The 19316-nt window shown below is 36.6% G+C and overlaps 2 protein-coding genes across 3 annotated transcripts in view; one reads left to right on the forward strand and one right to left on the reverse strand.

Annotated features, from left to right (window-relative positions):
• Window positions 1-7816, forward strand: part of LOC121374330 — a 90893-nt gene extending 83077 nt beyond the window's left edge. For both annotated transcript variants that reach the window (XM_041501395.1, XM_041501396.1), the window contains 4 exons: window positions 1600-1744; window positions 2888-3022; window positions 4523-4678; window positions 5964-7816. In XM_041501395.1, coding sequence (XP_041357329.1) covers window positions 1600-1744; window positions 2888-3022; window positions 4523-4678; window positions 5964-6313 — 786 coding nt within the window. In that variant the 3' untranslated portion in view covers window positions 6314-7816. The remainder of the gene's footprint in view (window positions 1-1599; window positions 1745-2887; window positions 3023-4522; window positions 4679-5963) is intronic.
• A 5380-nt stretch (window positions 7817-13196) lies between these two features.
• The window catches only part of LOC121374355 (C2 domain-containing protein 3-like), a 69012-nt gene continuing 62892 nt past the window's right edge, over window positions 13197-19316 (reverse strand). Inside the window, exon 45 of the mRNA XM_041501455.1 lies at window positions 13197-19309. Coding sequence (XP_041357389.1) covers window positions 19145-19309 — 165 coding nt within the window. The 3' untranslated portion in view covers window positions 13197-19144. The remainder of the gene's footprint in view (window positions 19310-19316) is intronic.

Below are 19316 nucleotides of genomic sequence, written 5' to 3' on the forward strand. Positions count from 1 at the left end.
GGCCGTGATATGTACTATCTTGTCTGTGGGATGGTGCATGTAAAAGATCCCTTGCTGCTAATCGAAAAAAGTAGCCCATGAAGTGGCAACAGCGGGTTTCCTCTCTCAATATCTGTGTGGTCCTTAACCATATGTCTGATGCCATATAACCATAAATAAAATGTGTTGAGTGCATTGTTAAATAAAACATTTCCTCCCTTATATTGTATCAGTACGGTAATATGTTAAATGGCTCCCCATAATATAAGCAACAGGAGCAATTAATCACCCCACTCAATTTGTTTCATGTCGAGGACTGCAGTCTATTTTTTGTAATATCCATAATATGTGTGTTATCTGTGTGTAATATCTATAAAAATGTTACGTTTGTCACGTGGAACATGTACCAGATAAATGTTGGTGTGTATTATGTATGTAATGTAATATCTGATAATATATAATATAAGATTTAAACTTGTTAGTGTATGTAATGTAGGTAATATCTGCAAATACGTATCAACAACATTGAACAGTTGTTGGTACATGATTGTAAAATGTAGGTTAAATATAATATCATTAAATATATATTAGTGTTTATTTATCAATTAATGACCATCATTGAGGGCAATATCATGTTTTATGGACCGAAGAAATTGGTCCATAAAACATGATATTGCCCGAAATGCAGTTAATAATTGTTTTATTACATAATGTCATCCATAAGACTCGTACATTCCTGCTTTATTTATCAGAATCGAAATACGCCAACGCTTATAATTTCTCACAATGCCTTAAAACGATGGGATTTAGTGATGTCACGTCCTATGACGTTGTATGACACGCAGAGGAATGCAGAAATAAACAGTTGAAACATTACTAAGACAAAAATCAAATTCGAGACATTATAACCAGCAAGAGTGTCAAAATCATATTAAAAGCAAAATAAAACATAAAATGTGATAAATCTTAACATACATTTATACTGAACAGTTACCGATTACCTCCAAATGCATTTGTTTAAATTTGTAACATAAAATCCTGAGAGTGCCGATTCCAACTGCATTTTGATGTATCATGTACGTTTCTAAATCTGCGAGACATTCCATACACAATTTGACGATTACTGACCTTGTTTTTGTCGTGTTTGCGGAATTCAACTCAGTATGACTAAAGATGTTATCTTTTTGTTAAAGGACAGCAAAGCGATTTGTCACAAGTTTGTGCTTGTTTACATTAGAATTATTAGCAGTTGCGTTACCTACTCATTAATTGGATAGAATTTTGTCTCATCTTCATTTTCATTGGTTAAATCTCCCAGGGCAATATCACTTTTGATGGACCGGTGAGACCGTCTCAGGGCAATACCACTATTTACGGCTGGTCATGTGACTGGTTTTCGACCATTAAGAATACAGATATATTCTCATTATGTAATAATATGTAATATTTGCAAATATGTTACTTTTTATTGGCTAACATTTAGGATTGCACATTTTGAAAAATGTCCATTGCATGTATATTTTATAAGTTTTTCATTTTCATTTTTTCCTGCCTGATTAAAATTGTTTAAAATATGATTGTTTCAACATGGGTCATGACGGTGGCTGGTTTTGTTTTCAGGCTGTGTGGAATGGTTCAACCTTTTCCAAGATGGTTAGGGAATACAAAAACATGTTGATAAGAGTACAGAAACAGCACGGGAAGGACAGAGTTAAAACACCGTTCACATTCAAAGAGTTTGATAATTACCTGGATCTGAGGAGGCGTAAGTTAACCACACCCGGAACACTTTTCATTAAAGTAGATCATGTATTAGAAGTATTGTCTGTTTCCTTGAGGTCAGAGTTGAGATGTATGTTAAAATTGAAATACAGATTTCAGTGAATCTGCAGAAATTACGTCATTATTCAAAAATGAAAGTGTCCTGGATTTTAGTGTTGCTCAAAAACTGTTCTGTCTGTGTTCTTTAACCCTTTTGAGACTGAGTTATTTAAGATTTTAAACATAATTTAGTTTTTACTTGGCATATTTACAAATCATTTCGAAAGAAATCAATCCACTTTTTACTGCATATACTAAGCCATCTACGACTGAGTGTACAGGCTGTCTACAGCCGATATAGTCTGGAAAGGGTTAACGAAAAATTCACGGTATCCTTCTACTTTTCACAGCTCTGCAAAGTTGTGAATCCCCAGTGTCATATTCACATCTGATTATTGAATTGTTTATGTGCTTAATGTAATGTAATCAGGTTGTTTTGTGTAAACCACAAACTTCAACACAAAGCCTTTATTAAAATTTTCTATATGTGTTTTTTGGCTATGAGAGTGTTTGAGAGGAAACCGTTCTTTGTCTGGTGTTTTTGATAAAGTATATTTTAATTTGTTGCTTGTTTGACCAGAAAGTATCCCTCTACATTAACCTTTTCATCTAGGAGCCAGATGGTGCTTAGTTGTAGATAGTATGAACCTTTTTAGTCTCCAAATGAAAAAAATGGTCGCGTTGTAGAAGGCTAGAAAGTGCATGGTGTCCCCATAAAATTATATTTTAACTGTTTCAGGCTAGGATAGCTTGTTTGACCAGAAAGTGTCTGGTGTCATCATAAAATTATATTTTATGTGTTTTAAGCTATGAGTGTGTGTTTGAGATGAAAGTGTCTGGTGTCATCATAAAAGTATATTTTGATATGTTAAAAGGCTGTGAGGGTGTGTTTGGGAGGAATGCGTTTGGTGTCATTATAAAAGTGTATTTATTTGTTTAAGGCTATGAGGATGTGTTTGAGAGGAAGGCGTTTGGTGTTTGGCATTATCATAAAAGTGTATTTATTTGTTTCAGGCTATGAGGGTGTGTTTGAGAGGAAGGCGTTTGGTGTTTGGCATTATCATAAAAGTGTATTTATTTGTTTCAGGCTATGAGGGTGTGTTTGAGAGGAAGGCATTTGGTGGGGAACTTGATATATCGGAGCTAGAAGAGTTCTTCCATGAGTCAGACTTGCACCCATCCGTGGCTGAGATCGATGAAGCCGTTGATGTTGTGTTCCGTGGTACGAGTTACGTTCTCATTTCTCTGTGCTATTATGTGAAAAGTATTATGGGGTTTTTCCTTATCTAAAGATGAAAAACCTCAACATTTTTCAGAATTTTTCTCTCCACCTGAAATGGTCCTGTCCTTCTTTGATGAAAAGCTCACAGTAACTCTGTGTTTTCAAAACCCAGCAAAGTCTTCCAGATTTTGTTTTGTCCAGTCATTTTTCATTCCTGCATATCATTTTAAGTGTTGTATTCAATGATAACAGTTGTTTTCTCATTTGTTTCTATCCTTTGGTGGGGAGAGGGGAAAAGGGAGATGTGGCCTAGTGATAAAGCACTTGCATGATGTGTGGTCAGTCTAGGATCGATCCTCATCATTGGGCTCATTGGGTAATTTTTCGTTCTAGCCAGTACTCTGTAAGTAGTGTAGCAAAGGCCATGCTATGTACTGTCCTGTCTGTGGGATGCTGGATATAAAAGTCTTTAATTAAAGAGTTGCCTATGGAGTGGCGGCAGCAGGTTTCTTCTCATTATCTGTGTGATCCGTAACCATATGTCCAACCATAATTGAAATATATCATTAAATAAAACATTTCTTTCTTTCCCTATCCAGCCGTAACCTCACAGAATGGTGATGGTGGTAGTTATATTACTTAACTCTGGCAACCATTATTGATATAGTTGATAAAAATGTCTTGACACACTATGAGTGATAAATAGAGAATACTACATGAGCGACTGTTAGATACCGTTTATATTACGAGTTGTTTAAAAACATATCCAACGAGTGAAAGCGAGTTGGGCACATTTTTAAACGAGTTGTAAGATAAATGGTGTCTTACGGACATGAATGTAGTATTCTATTTCTTACATATCTTCAGAAAATTGTTTTAAAATAAAGTTAAACGCCTTTTCCAACTAAAACCTATGTACGGCCCTAACACTTAAAGTTAACTTGTGCGTCACAGACAAGTCAATTTCAGGTTAACTTGTATGTCATATATAGTGATTGATTTCTTCCGTGCTTTTCCATTGGATGATATAACATTGGTGACCTGGTCATCACCTAGGTGTAGCCAGTCGTATGTCTGTAAAATGTTAACACATGTATTTGTGTCAACAAATATATGTTATTAAAAATAACAAATAATTTTCTCAACAACAGATGTGTAAGAATACTGTAAAACATGAGCTATTATCTATTAACATCACTGTAGCCCAGTGGTAAAGCACTCACTTGATGCGTGGTCGGTTTGGAATTGATCCCCGTCGGTGGACCCACAATTAGTATGTCAAAAGCCATGGTATGTGCTATCCTGTCTATGGGATGGTGCATATAAAAGATCCCTTGCTGCTAATCGAAAAAGAGTAGTCCATGAAGTGCCGACAGCAGTTTTACTCCCTCAATATTTGTGTGGTCCTTCACCATATGTCCGATGCCATATAACCATAAATACAATGTGTTGAGTGCGTCGTTAAAATATAACATTTCCTTCCTTCTATTAACATGACAGGTCAGGGTATGAAGAAGGGTCGAGGACTGAAGAAGAAGGAAGTGCTGGATCTCATCTTCTACATTTACGTTCCCAAGGCCACAGACCTGCACGACACCCGCATCTCAACATGGATGAACCCGATCATCGATGGAGTGGAGGCCAGGAAACTTCTCGGTATGTGGCATAATGTCAACAAGGCCATTAAATTTTTTTTTTTTTTTATCTTATTTCCGTGCTTATATCCAATTAAGGTTCAAGCATGCTGTCATGGGCACACACCTCAGCTATCTGGGCTGTCTGTCTAGGACAGTGAGTTGTTAGTGGTTAGCAAGAGAGAAGACGGTGTAGTGGTCTTACACCTACCCAATGAGTCATTAAAACTCGCGAACCCTGTACCTACCAGCCTTATGTCCGATGGCTTAACCACGACACCACCAAGGCCGGTCCTTAAACAAAAACAGACTTTAATGAGGTTTGACTCTATCTACCTTGTCATAACAGTTACTACAATTTGAAATGAATACACTGTGTGTTTGTGTCTATGCCTCTGTTTCTCAGTTTCAGTCTCTCTCTCTCCATCTAAGACTATATGTTAGAATTACCAAATGTTTAACATCCAATAGCCGATGAAAGAAAGAAAGAAAGAAATGTTTTATTTAACGACGCACTCAACACATTTTATTTACGGTTATATGGCATCAGACATATGGTTAAGGACCACACAGATTTTGAGAGGAAACCCGCTGTCGCCACTATATGGGCTACTCTTCCGATTAGCAGCAAGGGATCCTTTATTTGCGCTTCCCACAGGCAGGATAGCAGAAACCATGGCCTTTGTTGAACCAGTTATGGATCACTGGTCGGTGCAAGTGGTTTACACCTACCCATTGAGCCTTGTGGAGCGATCACTCAGGGTTTGGAGTCGGTATCTGGATTAAAAATCCCATGCCTCGACTGGGATCCGAACCCAGTACCTACCAGCCTGTAGACCAATGACCTACCACGACGCCGGTCCCAATAGCCGATGAGTAATAAATCAATGTGCTCTTGTGGTGTCATTAAACAAAACAAACTTTTACTCTTTTTTTTTTCTCTTTTTTTCTCTCAGTCTTTCGCATTGTCTTACACGTGGGTGCATGTCTGGGTGGGTGGGTGTGGGTGCATCCGACTTTTTGTTTCTTTGTTGTTTATATCCTGCCTTGTTGATTTGAATAAAAAATATTATCATGATGCTTTAATATATAGACATTTATCTGTTAGCCAAACCGAATTGGTGGCAATATATATTGATTGAAAATAATTTTGTTACTATTTTGTGACAAACAGTTAGTGAACTAGTTGAAAAAGCTCCACTGAGTGTATGCATGCAACAGGTGATCGACTTTTACCTGTTAGCCAACCGAATTGGTGGTAATAAATATTGGTTGAAACTAATTTTGTTACTATTTTGTGACAACAGGTAGTGAACTGGTTGAGAAAGCTCCACTGAGTGTGTGCATGCAGCTGGTGATCGACTCGAAACGTGAGAGACGAGAACGCGAGGCAGAAGCAAAACGCAAGAAGCGTGAAGAGGAAGCAGCGGCGGCGAGCCAACTAGAGGAGGAATTAACTAAAGAAAGCGAACCTACACAGACTGAAACTCTGAAGAAGCCTGAGAATGGTATTCTCAAAGGACAGAAGGCTAGCAAAGAAGAGGACAGCAAACAACAGAGGGACGGCAAAGACCAGAAGAATGGCAAGAAAGTTAATGAAAAACAGAAACAAGTGAAAATTGTCGACAACAAAGCAATACATAACATTCCATCTTAGCATTTCATGTGGCTTGTAGTTTATCAGTCTAGAAACGAGCTGTGTGGTACTGATCTTGCCAAGCTGTAATTTTCAATAAGTTTTATCAATAATTTCGAGGGTTTAACCTTTAATGTTTAAATATATGCCAGATCGAACACAAATAAAGTCAAAAATGTATCTTGGAAATGCTAGAACCCTGGGCCCATATTTTCGAAGCAGTCTTAGCCTACGAAATCGTAAAATTATCGTAAGCTATGACGTCACTATGGCATGTGCTGCAGTGACGTCACACTCTACGATGGTTTTATGATTTCATAGCACTAAGAGAGCTTCGAAAATATGGTCCCAGATGTTGGATAGAGACCAGGGATCTAGCTATACAGTAAAATCTTTCATAATAAGCTGTAAAAATAAATAACTGATAACAGGTGACACGCTTGAGATTTTACTTGTAATATGAATGAACTCGGTTGTATTTCATGAGTCGACAGAGACAGTATACCAGTACGTACTCTATGTTCAGTTATTCCAGATATTCTCAAAACGTGTCAAATATAATTGAATTGGTTTAGATTAAAGACAATCTCAAAACATATGTAAAAAGCCCGAACCAAAAACCTATTTTAGTATTAATTGTGGAAATGACAGTATTTTTAAACACTTTGTCAGACAAACATGTCCACATTTATCATCTACATTGCAATTATATTTTTAAAATCTTAGAATTATATCAGACATTGAAAGTGCACAATGTGCTTTCTTATAATCTATTTATCAATCAGCTTTTGCTTTCTATCTTATTTTTGGTAATATTTCAGATATATTGAGAATTCTTAATTTTCAGCAGCAATAGTGTAAATCTTACGTTTTTAATCCATATTCATCAGTCACAAGTCTTCCACAATTGTTATAATAATTACACTACAAGTCTAAGTTCTAGAACTGCTTCTCCAGTGTCTAGCCTTTGCTTTTGAGCCTTGTTATTGTTTTGAACATATTACACACACATCTACAATACAGTGAAAGAACATGTAGATTTACTACAGATACTGGGCTTTATTGGCAGCCAATTCATGTTGCTGCTTGTTAACATACTTGCTTCGAATCGAGTGGTGGGTAGGCCAATTGTTTGTGGTTTTGGAGCAAAAGTTGTGTTACCAGGATAACGTTAGTTGTCTGTGATATTTTTGTGTTGAATTAACCTGTGAAGAATGTGCTGTTATATGTCAGTTGTTAAATCTGTGATGTTGCTGAAGTCCAGTCTGTGATAAAATGTTACGGTTTTTTTAATTGTTTAAATTTTAAAGTTTTCTTTTTATGTACAGACCAAATCTATATATATATATATTTTTGCAGAGTAGGTAGATACAGTTTCTTATTTATAATAAAATACAATACATGCATAGGGTAATATGTATATATCTTAACTGACAGGTTGGTGTTTTCGTATGGAAATTTTGTTGAATGAATAAAAGATTGAGAGATTATATATGTATATTTGAATAAAATAAAATCATTTTATTATTCTATTTGGTTGTTTAATATGAAGTTGATAGTCACAATTTCCATGATTTTTTTGGTAATTTCCCCAAGTGTTCGTTATTTTGATAGAACATAGTGCACTCACCAGAAAGAAAAGGCAGAATAGTGTGAGAGTATATCGAGTCTTGCCTTGAACTATGTTCTGCCACACGTTACATGCAAGAAAATAGGTTACTCCAGGATGTTTATACCAATTCCAAAACCACCTCTGACCCATTATTCGGATTGAACAAATAATCAGGACTCTGTATTTCTGCTTCAATGAAATTAATCTGCAACTGGAATATTTTATGCTTGGAACGTATCACCACTAAAGCCTAGCTTATACTTCGGTTGCGGCAAGCAGTGCATTAAGATCTTTGTGGAGCATTGAGGCGTGTCGACGCTGGACATTATCTCTCATCACAGGGCGGGATTTAGCTCAGTTGGTTGAGTGCTCGCCTGAGGTGCTTTGTCACGGGATTGAACCACTTTGGTGGATCCGTTCAAATATTTTAAATTTTTTTTCTTGTTCCAATCATTGCACCACATCTGGAAAAATGAATATAAAAGATGTATTGCTGCATTAAGAAAAATGTAGCAGGTTTTCTCTATTGACTACGACTACCAAATGTTTGACATTCAACAGCCGGTGATTGATTAATCAATGTGCTCTTGTGGTGTCGTTAAACAAAAAGGGGTGGGATATAGCCCAATGGTTAGGCTCGCTTGATGCGCCGTCAGTGTGAGATCAATCCCAATCAGTGTCCCCAATGCGCTATTTCTCATTCCAGCCAGTGCACCACGACTGGTATATCAAAGGCTGTGGTATGTACTACCCTGTCTGTGGGATGGTGCATATAAAAGATCCTTTGCTTCTAATCGAAAAAGAGGTTTTCTCTCTCAATATCTGTAAGGTCCTTAACGATATGTCTGACGCCATATAACCGTAAATAAAATTTGTTGAGTGTCGTTAAATAAAACATTTCTTTTTTTTTTTAAACAAAACAAACTTTAACTTTATAGTCCGAGAGCTAGGTGGACTTAAGTTTCATGTTTGTGGCATTTTCTAATTAAGCATTAATTAAGTGCGAAATGCCCAGTTCCATGACCTCTTTTTAAGTGACCTTACCACCACATATTCTCTTCTTAAGTTGTTTCTTGATCAGGGGACTATCCTCTACATTTTGCATTTGATTTCCCATTTGTAGCTTTCATGTCAAATAAAAGTGTAATTAGCACTAATTAGTGTTTTTCTTAAGTGACCTACCCACCAGAAATCATCTTAAGTTGCATCGATTTGGGTGGGTTTTCGAGTGGGCCCCCCAACCACACTCGCCACTAGCTGCACTTAAAGGTCGGATCAACTCAAACGAGAGCCTTATGTGTTAGAAAGATGCATACCCGGACCACCAACACATACTGACACTTTAGCAAATGAAAAACGCGTAATTTTAGAGTTAATAAAAAACCATGATTATTCCTGCTAACTGGGGGCAGCCGTTTTTGTGACATCCAGTGGAATAGCTTGGGGCGAAGTGACATCGGCTCCTGACTATCTCCTGTATGTACAGTGTAAACAAAAGCAGTAATGTTCGACAAGGCGCTTCTCTTTGATCAACCTGACTTGTAAAAGAGCATAAATGATGTAATAATATAATAAACTATTTAACTAAATATATTTCAAGTTGCATTAACGGAACAAAATGGGGTTATAGTATTTTTCTCTGTTAAATAATCCAAAGGAAAAATGTACGCTATTAGGCCTATTGATATGCTACGTTGGAGCAAAAACGACAACCCACGATACCCAAGTGATAATTTTCTTTTCTTTGGGACTACGTAATTGGTCAGTTCTGTGGTTTTAGATGGAATAGTCTACTTAATCAGTAGTTTTACAGAACTATTTACAGTAATAAACCATGTCCATTACAATTTTAGGGGCGACAGGTAATATTCCACAATACCGGTATGTATTTTTGTCTTAGACAGCGTCAATTAATTGGCTCGTCTGGTTACCAATCATATACACACCTGCCATTTAGGAATCACAGGTAGAAGTGACTAACGGCATAGACCAATTAATTAAGAAAACACTCCGTGTATCATTTCAGTACGTATGTTAATGCATAGGCAAAACATTGTTAATTGTTTATATTTGTTGTGTAGCCACTTTGACAATGGTATTTTATTTTGTATTGAAAAATAATATATGTATATATTGATAAACTTATTGCTGGCTTACTGGGATGTGTATTATTACAGAACATTGCAATGCATGACTATTTATCATCCTGCAAAAACCAGGTAGATTGTGTTTCTCTAGTTCTAAGGCTCATTCCTGACGTTACGCGTTAAGTATTACGTAACCACCAGCTCGCCAGAGGGCGTACTCACTGAGAAGGTACAAAATGGCTGCGCCCGTTATATATAATAGCCGTCACATTGAACCATTTTATTAATTAACTATACGATTATACGTATTGATATTAAGCAATAATGTGCATTATATATCGTTGAATATGCATACCAGGCAAAATGCCTTAATTACCCTCTCCTTTAAGAATTGGATTTCTGGTGTCGGGAAGCTACCCGGTGTCATGGCTGTGTAATATGGCTGTTGTAGATTCTAGGTAAAATAAAATACACCTAGCTCTCGGACTATTATCTTTCGTCACCACTTTTAACACAGCCCAAATGCTTTCAGTGTTACCACTCCAGGTTTATAAACTTTAGTCTGTGTTATAAGCCACTCAAATTTCATAACATCAGATTTGTCCCTGTCCCACAAAAAAAAAAAATACAACAAATTAAAAAAAAAAAAAAGAAACAAAACCAACACAAAAACAAATAACCATATATGTTTTGTTTTTGTGCGCTCGATGTAAATGTATAATGATCAGTTGGCACCATTGTACAGGGAAAGTTTGTCGCCTAAAGTATAAATTGATGTTGCACTGGCATTGATGCTGATGCTGACGAAGTATAAAACCATACCACAGCTGGGATAAATTGGTCATGAATCCCTAGCTGGTATGGAAAATAACCCTTACATGAGCACTTCATAACAGAACTACACCCTGCTCCTTAAAAATAGTGTATCAGTTGGACAGCACATATCGGTAACATTGCCATGGATTTACGTCGTGGTGCACTGGCTGGAATGAAGAGATTAGATGTTTAACGAGACCTCAGCATTAAAAATACATCAGCTATTGGGTGTCAAACTATGGTAAATCCAAAACATTGACAAATAGCCTTATGAGCCTACTGACGGGGATCGACCCTAGACTGACCCCACATCAGACAAACATTTTACCACTAGGTTACACCCTTTACATGTATGAGGTATAGAGAATATTACACGAGTGGCAGTTATATACAATTTAAATAAAGGGTATCTAGTGTAGCATTCCATTTCTTACATGTGGTCCAAAAAAAGGTGGAAAAGAAATTTAATATATACTCTTCAAAAAAAGAAACGCAAAAGGGTACAAATGGGTTATAACTCCGATTTTATGTTTCCTACCGGTTCATGCTTTGTGAATATAAGGTCATTGCATGTCCCAAACACATTCCCACGGTTACATTCGATAAAACGCAGCTACTGTACAATAAAGTTCCAAAATGTGAATATTCGCAAAAACGCAGCCACGTGCAAACCATGTCACCACTGCACGTGCGTTGTCTGCACGTGCAACATGAACACCGACAGTATAAAAGTGCAAGGTGTTCGCTTTGCCTGGCCTCTGTATCTGGCCGACAGTTGACAATCCAGGACATGCCACGTCTCAGTGAACCGCATAGAAACAATGCCATCGGCCGACTAGACGCAGGCGAATCCAGAACGGCCGTTGCCAGGGCATTCCATGTGTCCCCAAGCACCATCTCCAGACTGTGGGACCGTTACCAGCAACATGGATCAACACGTGACCTCCCTAGATCCGGTCGACCACGGGTCACTACCCCCGGGCAGGACCGCTACATCCGGGTACGCCACCTTCGGGAACGATTGACTACTGCCACCTCCACAGCCGCAGCAATACCAGGTTTGCGCAGGATATCCGACCAGACCGTACGGAACCGCCTACGTGAGGTAGGAATTCGTGCCAGACGTCCAGTTCGAGGTGTCATCTTAACACCACAACACCGTCGACTCCGACTGCAGTGGTGCCAGATTCATCGACAATGGCCTCAACTGCGATGGAGACAGGTGTGGTTCAGTGACGAGTCCCGATTTCTGCTCCGACGTCATGATGGAAGATGTCGCGTGTATAGGCGTCGTGGTGAACGTTATGCGGCAAACTGCGTGCAGGAAGTGGACAGATTCGGCGGGGGTAGTGTCATGTTGTGGGCAGCCATCTCACACACTGGCAGAACTGACCTGGTCCACGTGCAGGGCAACCTGAATGCACAGGGCTACATTGACCAGATCCTCCGGCCACACATCGTTCCAGTTATGGCCAACGCCAACGCAGTGTTCCAACATGACAACGCCAGGCCTCACACAGCACGTCTCACAACGGCTTTCCTACAGAACAACAACATTAATGTCCTTCCTTGGCCATCGATATCACCGGATTTGAACCCAATTGAGAATCTATGGGACGAGTTGGACCGACGCCTCCGACAGCGACAACCACAGCCCCAGACCCTGCCCGAGCTGGCAGCAGCCTTGCAGGCCGAGTGGGCCACCATCCCCCGGGACGTCATCCGTACTCTGGTTGCTTCAATGGGCAGGCGGTGCCAGGCAGTTGTCAACACACGCGGAGGCCACACCCGGTATTGACTCCAGATGACCTTGACCTTGGTGGTGTGTCCTATCACTTACTCACAATGGACTAGAGTGAATTGTGAACAATCCTCCAACATTTGGTAATTATCGGACTCACCATTCAATAATTAAATCAATTCTCCAAATGTTACGACAATGTGGTTTTGCGTTTCTTCTTTTGAAGAGTATATTTCTTTTCTAGTTCAAACTTATTTACAGTTAACTTAAACATTACAACACAATCAGTTTTAATTTAACAAACGAGTGAACATAAGGGATACCTCATTGATGAATGAATGAATGAATGTTTAACGACACCCCAGCACAAAAACACTGCTCGATCTGGATACACATTTAACAGGTAGTAGGCAATACACACACACACACACACAGAGAGAGGGAGGTCATTACCAGTGTGTTTCAGTATCGTGGCGGTCTATCTATGGTTGATCCCTGTTGGTGGGCTCATTGAGCTATTTCTCATTCTAGTCAGTACACCATAGTCGTCCAAAATGCTTTTGAAACATTTTCCCTTACCCACATATAAATCTTGTTAATAAAACTTGAAGCTGCATATGGTATGAGACAAACAACATGAAACTGTGATAGAGAGCTTAATTTATTGTATCAAATATACAAATAAATATCAGTGTACATATGCATGTATTATTAAGACACTAGTCCAACTTGTTCATTACAAGAGATTTACACAAGGAGTGGTTTGAGACTGATCTACAATGTACTAGGACAGGTTCACTAGTTTATCTACTCCAGATAATCGTATAATCATAGCTAAAACGAAATACACTTGAAGTGTAATAGATAAAACTACTTCAGATCTTAACAGATGTTTTTACTAAATATTTTAAATACATTTCACAATAATCCAAGAACTGACCAAAATGTCATATATTTTTAAAAAATTAAGCCCTAAAATACATCCAAATTTTAATACTTTCATAATATAGGCATGTTCCTTTTGTGAATTTGAGCTAATTTACAAGAGCCTGTGTTTTGTTAAAACAATGGATTATTAATATATAAAAATATCAAACTGATAAACAGCCTTTACACATTCTGTATCCATTATGCTTGCCAACAAATAGTAACACAGTAACAACTGAAACACAGAAGCAAGGCACAACGGTTTTGATAGTAAAAAACCCCATAAGAGTAGATACATTTTTTTATTATTCTTTTTTTTTTTTAAACACTTTACTCGAATTCTTTTAGACCATCAAATACAATATTGTAGATTTTAAAAGATTCGCTTTGCCTTGAACCACCTATAACTGTTTGTGGTGACAGCAGAATTAAAGATTAAATTCTACCCTTGGATGTAAAATAATTTCAAAATTTAATGGATCAGTTTTGAAATAAAGTGTCAAATATTTTACAAGCCTCCACAGTAGCGTGATGGTTAGGTATCAACAAAATCGCAGAACCGGTAGTCAACTGCATATTGTCATACATGTAACATAATTCACCATTACCACGACTATGAAAACGTGTTCTGATCACAGGACACTAAACCAAAAAAGTGTTTTCACATAAAATTTAAATCACAAGGCCCGTTTTAGATCCATTTTTCTTTAATGTGCATTAGATTTCGGATGGTTTTTATTCATAGAAGTTTACAATATGGATGATATCTTTTTTCTAACAGATTTTGCTAAATTATTCTAAATGATGAAGTAAAGTTTACATTAACAAGACCACTGGAGTAAAATATTTCATCAGTGAATTCATCAACTATTACATTAACTAAATGACTAAATATTTAACTAGAACAAATCAGATGAAATGAATATAACTGGATAGAATATCTAGTGTTGAACCACTAAGAACCTTAATATCTAGTGGTCAAAACATCCCAGGCTACTGCTAGGTCAAACTCTGTGGCTGTCGGAAGAACATTTTCACAACAAAATTGCAATTTTCTTTAAAAATTACATATGCATATCACAGGGTTCGTAGCGGTCTTTAAATTCTTTGAAAGTCTTTGAATTGTAATAAAAAATCTTTAAAATCTCGTAACTCATAGCCAAAGCAATGATGATATCTATTATAGCTGTATGCACTTGATATTTTCTGGTTACAAGGTTTAATCGGTCATGATGCATGTAAAAAAGATCAATTTTTTGCCATGGACAGCAATGTAAACAAACTTATTTGGTACTGTTGTAGCATTCTATTGTCTTTGACCGCTGTGTAAGTCATTGAAAATGGCAGTTAAAAGTCTTTGAATTTGTTTGGTCTTTAAGGCTACGAACCCTGATATGATATTTAATCTGTCAAAAAATCCTATTTGTTGAAATTTTTCGACATGGTACTAAATATTTCCTAGTTACATATCAAAATAACTAACTACGTGTAGGTTTGAGCAGTTATTTAAAGCATGAGTTATAACTGATTGTCTATGGAGATTAAATAAACTACTACATGTAGTTCTTATATTACGTTATTAAGTAAAACTAATGGTGGAAAAAGAGATTACAATAAATTAATAGTTCTTAAGTTATTAGGTAAATCTAATGGGAAGAAAAAGTGATACAAACTAAGCAAGGCATACTTTATATATAAATGTTATGTTAATTATTTCCAATATGCAAGTAGAATACTGAATAACAAAATGTATGGAACATGGCCTTAGCTGTAGAAAACAAACTTTATATTTATGATAATAACTGTAGAAAAATTTCTAAAGCTTTTTACTGAACAAAGTAAGTTATTTGTCTGTATGGCACATCAAGCTTATTATTCAATGTCAGTTTTTGTTTAAACTTTTAATACCGTATACAGTGTAGACTGTGACGTAGCATGGGTTGCTAGCGCCCAGGGCATGGCAAGCATTGCACACCCTAACCAGTGGGCCGTTAGCACTCCCAGAGTCACTTCCACCAGTCTAGAATTTTGCACCCAGGTGACTGCCCCGGTGGCCCTGCCCACACTACGCCACTAAGTGTAGACAACAACCCATTTCTTAGCTAAGGCACATGGCATACATAGGAAAAGCTCAATAACAATTTAAAAAATGACTATAATAAGTATAAATATATCACAGTGGACGGAATGTCATGACTAACGATGACCTGAACACAAGCGTAACTCGTGCAACCAGCCACCTGCTAACTCATCAACAGGAAAATAAATACATGTCCAATACACACGGTTATTATTCACTTTAGACATGATACGAAGCAAATTACTCACCTTCTTGTTAGTAATTAATTGGTTATATGGAAAATATACTTTAATATCAATTCTGATCAACTGGACAAAGATCAAAATTATTTTCAGTATCGCGTCGCAATTTGCTATGCAAATTTCATAGATGACTACACAATTCTAAACTCTTATATAATAGTTGCTACTCAATTTTCAACTGATCATTGTCGCTAATTGAAATTATTAAAACAAAATGTTCCCTGTAAATATAAATGAAGTGTCTTGTCATTTTTCATTTGATGTAGTGTTAAGTATAATCTCTTAACTTGTCCGCCAGTCATAGAACTAACTCATTCTTAGCTAAGACAGTATATATATATATATATATATATATATATATATATATCTTCAATTATAAATATTGCATAATAGCGTGCATTAGTAAGGGATACATAGTAACATGTAACAGTAACATCATTTCCATTTGTCAGTGGGTAAACAGTAACTGTTTAACTAGGGGTGTCATCATACACCGATGCATCATGATACTACAGCCGACGATATAATATACGATACACTTCCTTGTATATTGATTCGCATTTTGACCATGTATCGATTTCTGTTTGAATTTTCGTATCAATTTATCCACACCAATTTGTACCGAGATGTACGTATTGACAAGTACCTTCAAGGAAAGACAGTGAAGTGTTCAGAGAATATGTGTGTGCCTGCTTATGTCAATATGTCTGTGCTGTGGAATTTCTACAATAAAACTGTGTTTAATCAATGTTTCACTTTTATCATACTTATTTCTTATTTATGAATAATTTTCATGTAAGTTTCAACTTGTTTTATGGGGAAAACATCGTAAATCGTGTATTGTGAGTTAGGTATTGTGATACATATTGTATTGTGAGTTGGGTATTGTGATACGTATTGTATTGTGAGTTGGGTATTGTGATTTGGGTATTGTGATTTGGGTATTGTGAGTTGGGTATTGTGATTTGGGTATTGTGATACATATTGTATTGTGAGTTAGGTATTGGGATACATATTGTATTGTGAGTTGGGTATTGTGATACGTATTGTATTGTGAGTTGGGTATTGTGATACATATTGTATTGTGAGTTGGGTATTGTGATACATATTGTATTGTGAGTTGGGTATTGTGATACATATTGTATCGTGAGTTAGGTACTGTGATATGTTATATTGTGAGGTAGTGTATTGTGACACCCCTACTTTTAACTGTTTAACTGTCCACTTTCATGCTCGAAGAATCACAAGAAGACAATCAAAACTGGTATTAAGTCTGTATTTAACAGAAGGTTAATTTACTACAACTGCACAAAAGTGAACATAAATACCTGACTATGGTGAGTATTTTCTACTAATAACTATTTCCTGACTACTAGGCTATTTAATGATCGTAATATCGAATAACGTCTCGAGACAATAAATAGTGATGTGGGTATGAAGATGAAATGATGATGATGAATCGTAAATATAATCTGAATGAGTAGTCTGTATCTACAGCCACCTACACCTAACACACTATTGTCAGTAGTGCTAATTACAGGTAAGCACAGGTAGACCTCTCAAAATAAAGTAATCACTATGTAAAATGGAATAAATCTCAGTTTTCATTTCCATCAATAAAACAAATACATTATATAATTATTTTTTGAGCATACATTTTACAAAAAAACTTAAAAAATAATTAACTTGATTACCACATTCATAAACAGGCAATGAAACAAATGGTCTACTATCTACATCATACATGTGATCAGTAATAAGTATAAACGGTCTAAAATTGTAATTTAAGCTTCTACAGATATTCTGCATATCAGATCTAAGGCCACTAAGTAATTTATTAGCACTTAATGAGGGAAGCTCGGTAAAAAAATGTGAGCACAAGAGAAATGTATAACAAAGTGAAAATTCTAAGTATTATTTACTATAGAAGAAAATTCAAAATAATATTTGACATTATAAAAAAGTATTAAATATTTGGTTGTTCAGTTAAGTAAATACTTGGGTTTTGTTTTGCAAAACACATGTACCTGTCGATTCTATTTCTACAGCAAAAACATTTTTCATTTCTCACAGCATACTTTTTAAACAACCTGTTGATACCATAAGAAGCTAACAAAAAACTATTATACATTTCCTGATCAATTCTAGTACATCAGTGGTGTTATTCGTACAAAAATAGAGCCAATCTACAAATATAAAAATATACATTATGTACAGATTCTTTAACTAGAGGTCAAGCACACACATGTAACACACAGCAATTACAGATGTCATGGTCCTTGGAATATGTTTTGTCTCAAGAAACAAATTATCATAAATTAACATAATGGAGGTGTAACGCTGACAGTTTTGTTTTACCCGTTGGCTATTCGACAGATATATAAAGACTGATGATGCTCGTTAATTTCTTGTTGATGTCTCCTTTTCTTATTATTTATGAATTTAAAACAATAAGCTAACAAAGGCACATTGATCAACATATGAATACGATAAGGCCCGGAAGACTATATTTGTTACAAAGTAAAGTTATATCTTGGTGTACGGCGAATGTAAACGTACTTGTAACTGTTCTCCGACTGTCCATCCTGGGGCCTAATTCACAAAGCTATCTTAGGCTCTGCTAGACAACAAAGCATCCTCTTTGCAAGTCTTTTAGCATTGCACTGCGAGATCGCAAAGTTGTGAGTTTAGTGAACTAGGTCCCTAGTCTCCATAAAAGTATTTGTCATCAGTAAGTGGTGTATCACTTTTCCCATGATGTGCCGATGATCATCATTGGAAGACAAATAGTAAAATAGCCATCTTGTGTGAGATCCATAAACACCACCTGACCAAATAATAATTTACAGTTTAAAACACTTGGAAACCGTGTCACCTGAGGCACGTCAGGTGAGTGAGTGATGGCATTTGCATGCTAGACTGGTTTTTGTGCCCAACGTTAGATGACTGTAATATGATAGTAGACGATCGTACCAGTCTAATTGTTCTGTCTCCTGAAGATGCCAATGATCTTGGAATTACAACTCTTAATTTATATGTAGTGATGACAAATCTGGTTTTATCTCAGCATCTGCACTAACATACTCAACCTAATAACCGATGCAGTAGAAGAATATCATTAAAAAAACTAACATTTTAAAAAGAAGAAAAAAAAACCCCAACCTTGTAAATGTATGTATCAAAAACACTGACAATGTTCGTTTTGTTAAATATTCTTTCAGACATTGACATCCGAACTCATCCTAACCTGAGGATGACCTGGAAGTGCCTGCAATATACACTCTTCCAGATCTATAATTTAAAGCCAACAACACACAAATGTCCAAGATCCAGTCAACACAACAATGTCATGATAGTTTGGCGGAGAAGATTTTTGCGATTCTCTTCGCCTCTTCTGCTGTAGGTAGTGGGCGGTGTTTGGCAGAAATAGCTGCAAACCTCGCCTTCGTTTCCGTGGTAATCTTTTCCTTCAGTTCTGATGCTGTCTTCACCTTATTTAGAGATCTCTTGTCCTGAAAT

This window comes from Gigantopelta aegis, chromosome 6, assembly GCF_016097555.1.
Source record: "Gigantopelta aegis isolate Gae_Host chromosome 6, Gae_host_genome, whole genome shotgun sequence".
In the NCBI taxonomy this organism is placed as follows: Eukaryota; Metazoa; Mollusca; class Gastropoda; order Neomphalida; family Peltospiridae; genus Gigantopelta; species Gigantopelta aegis.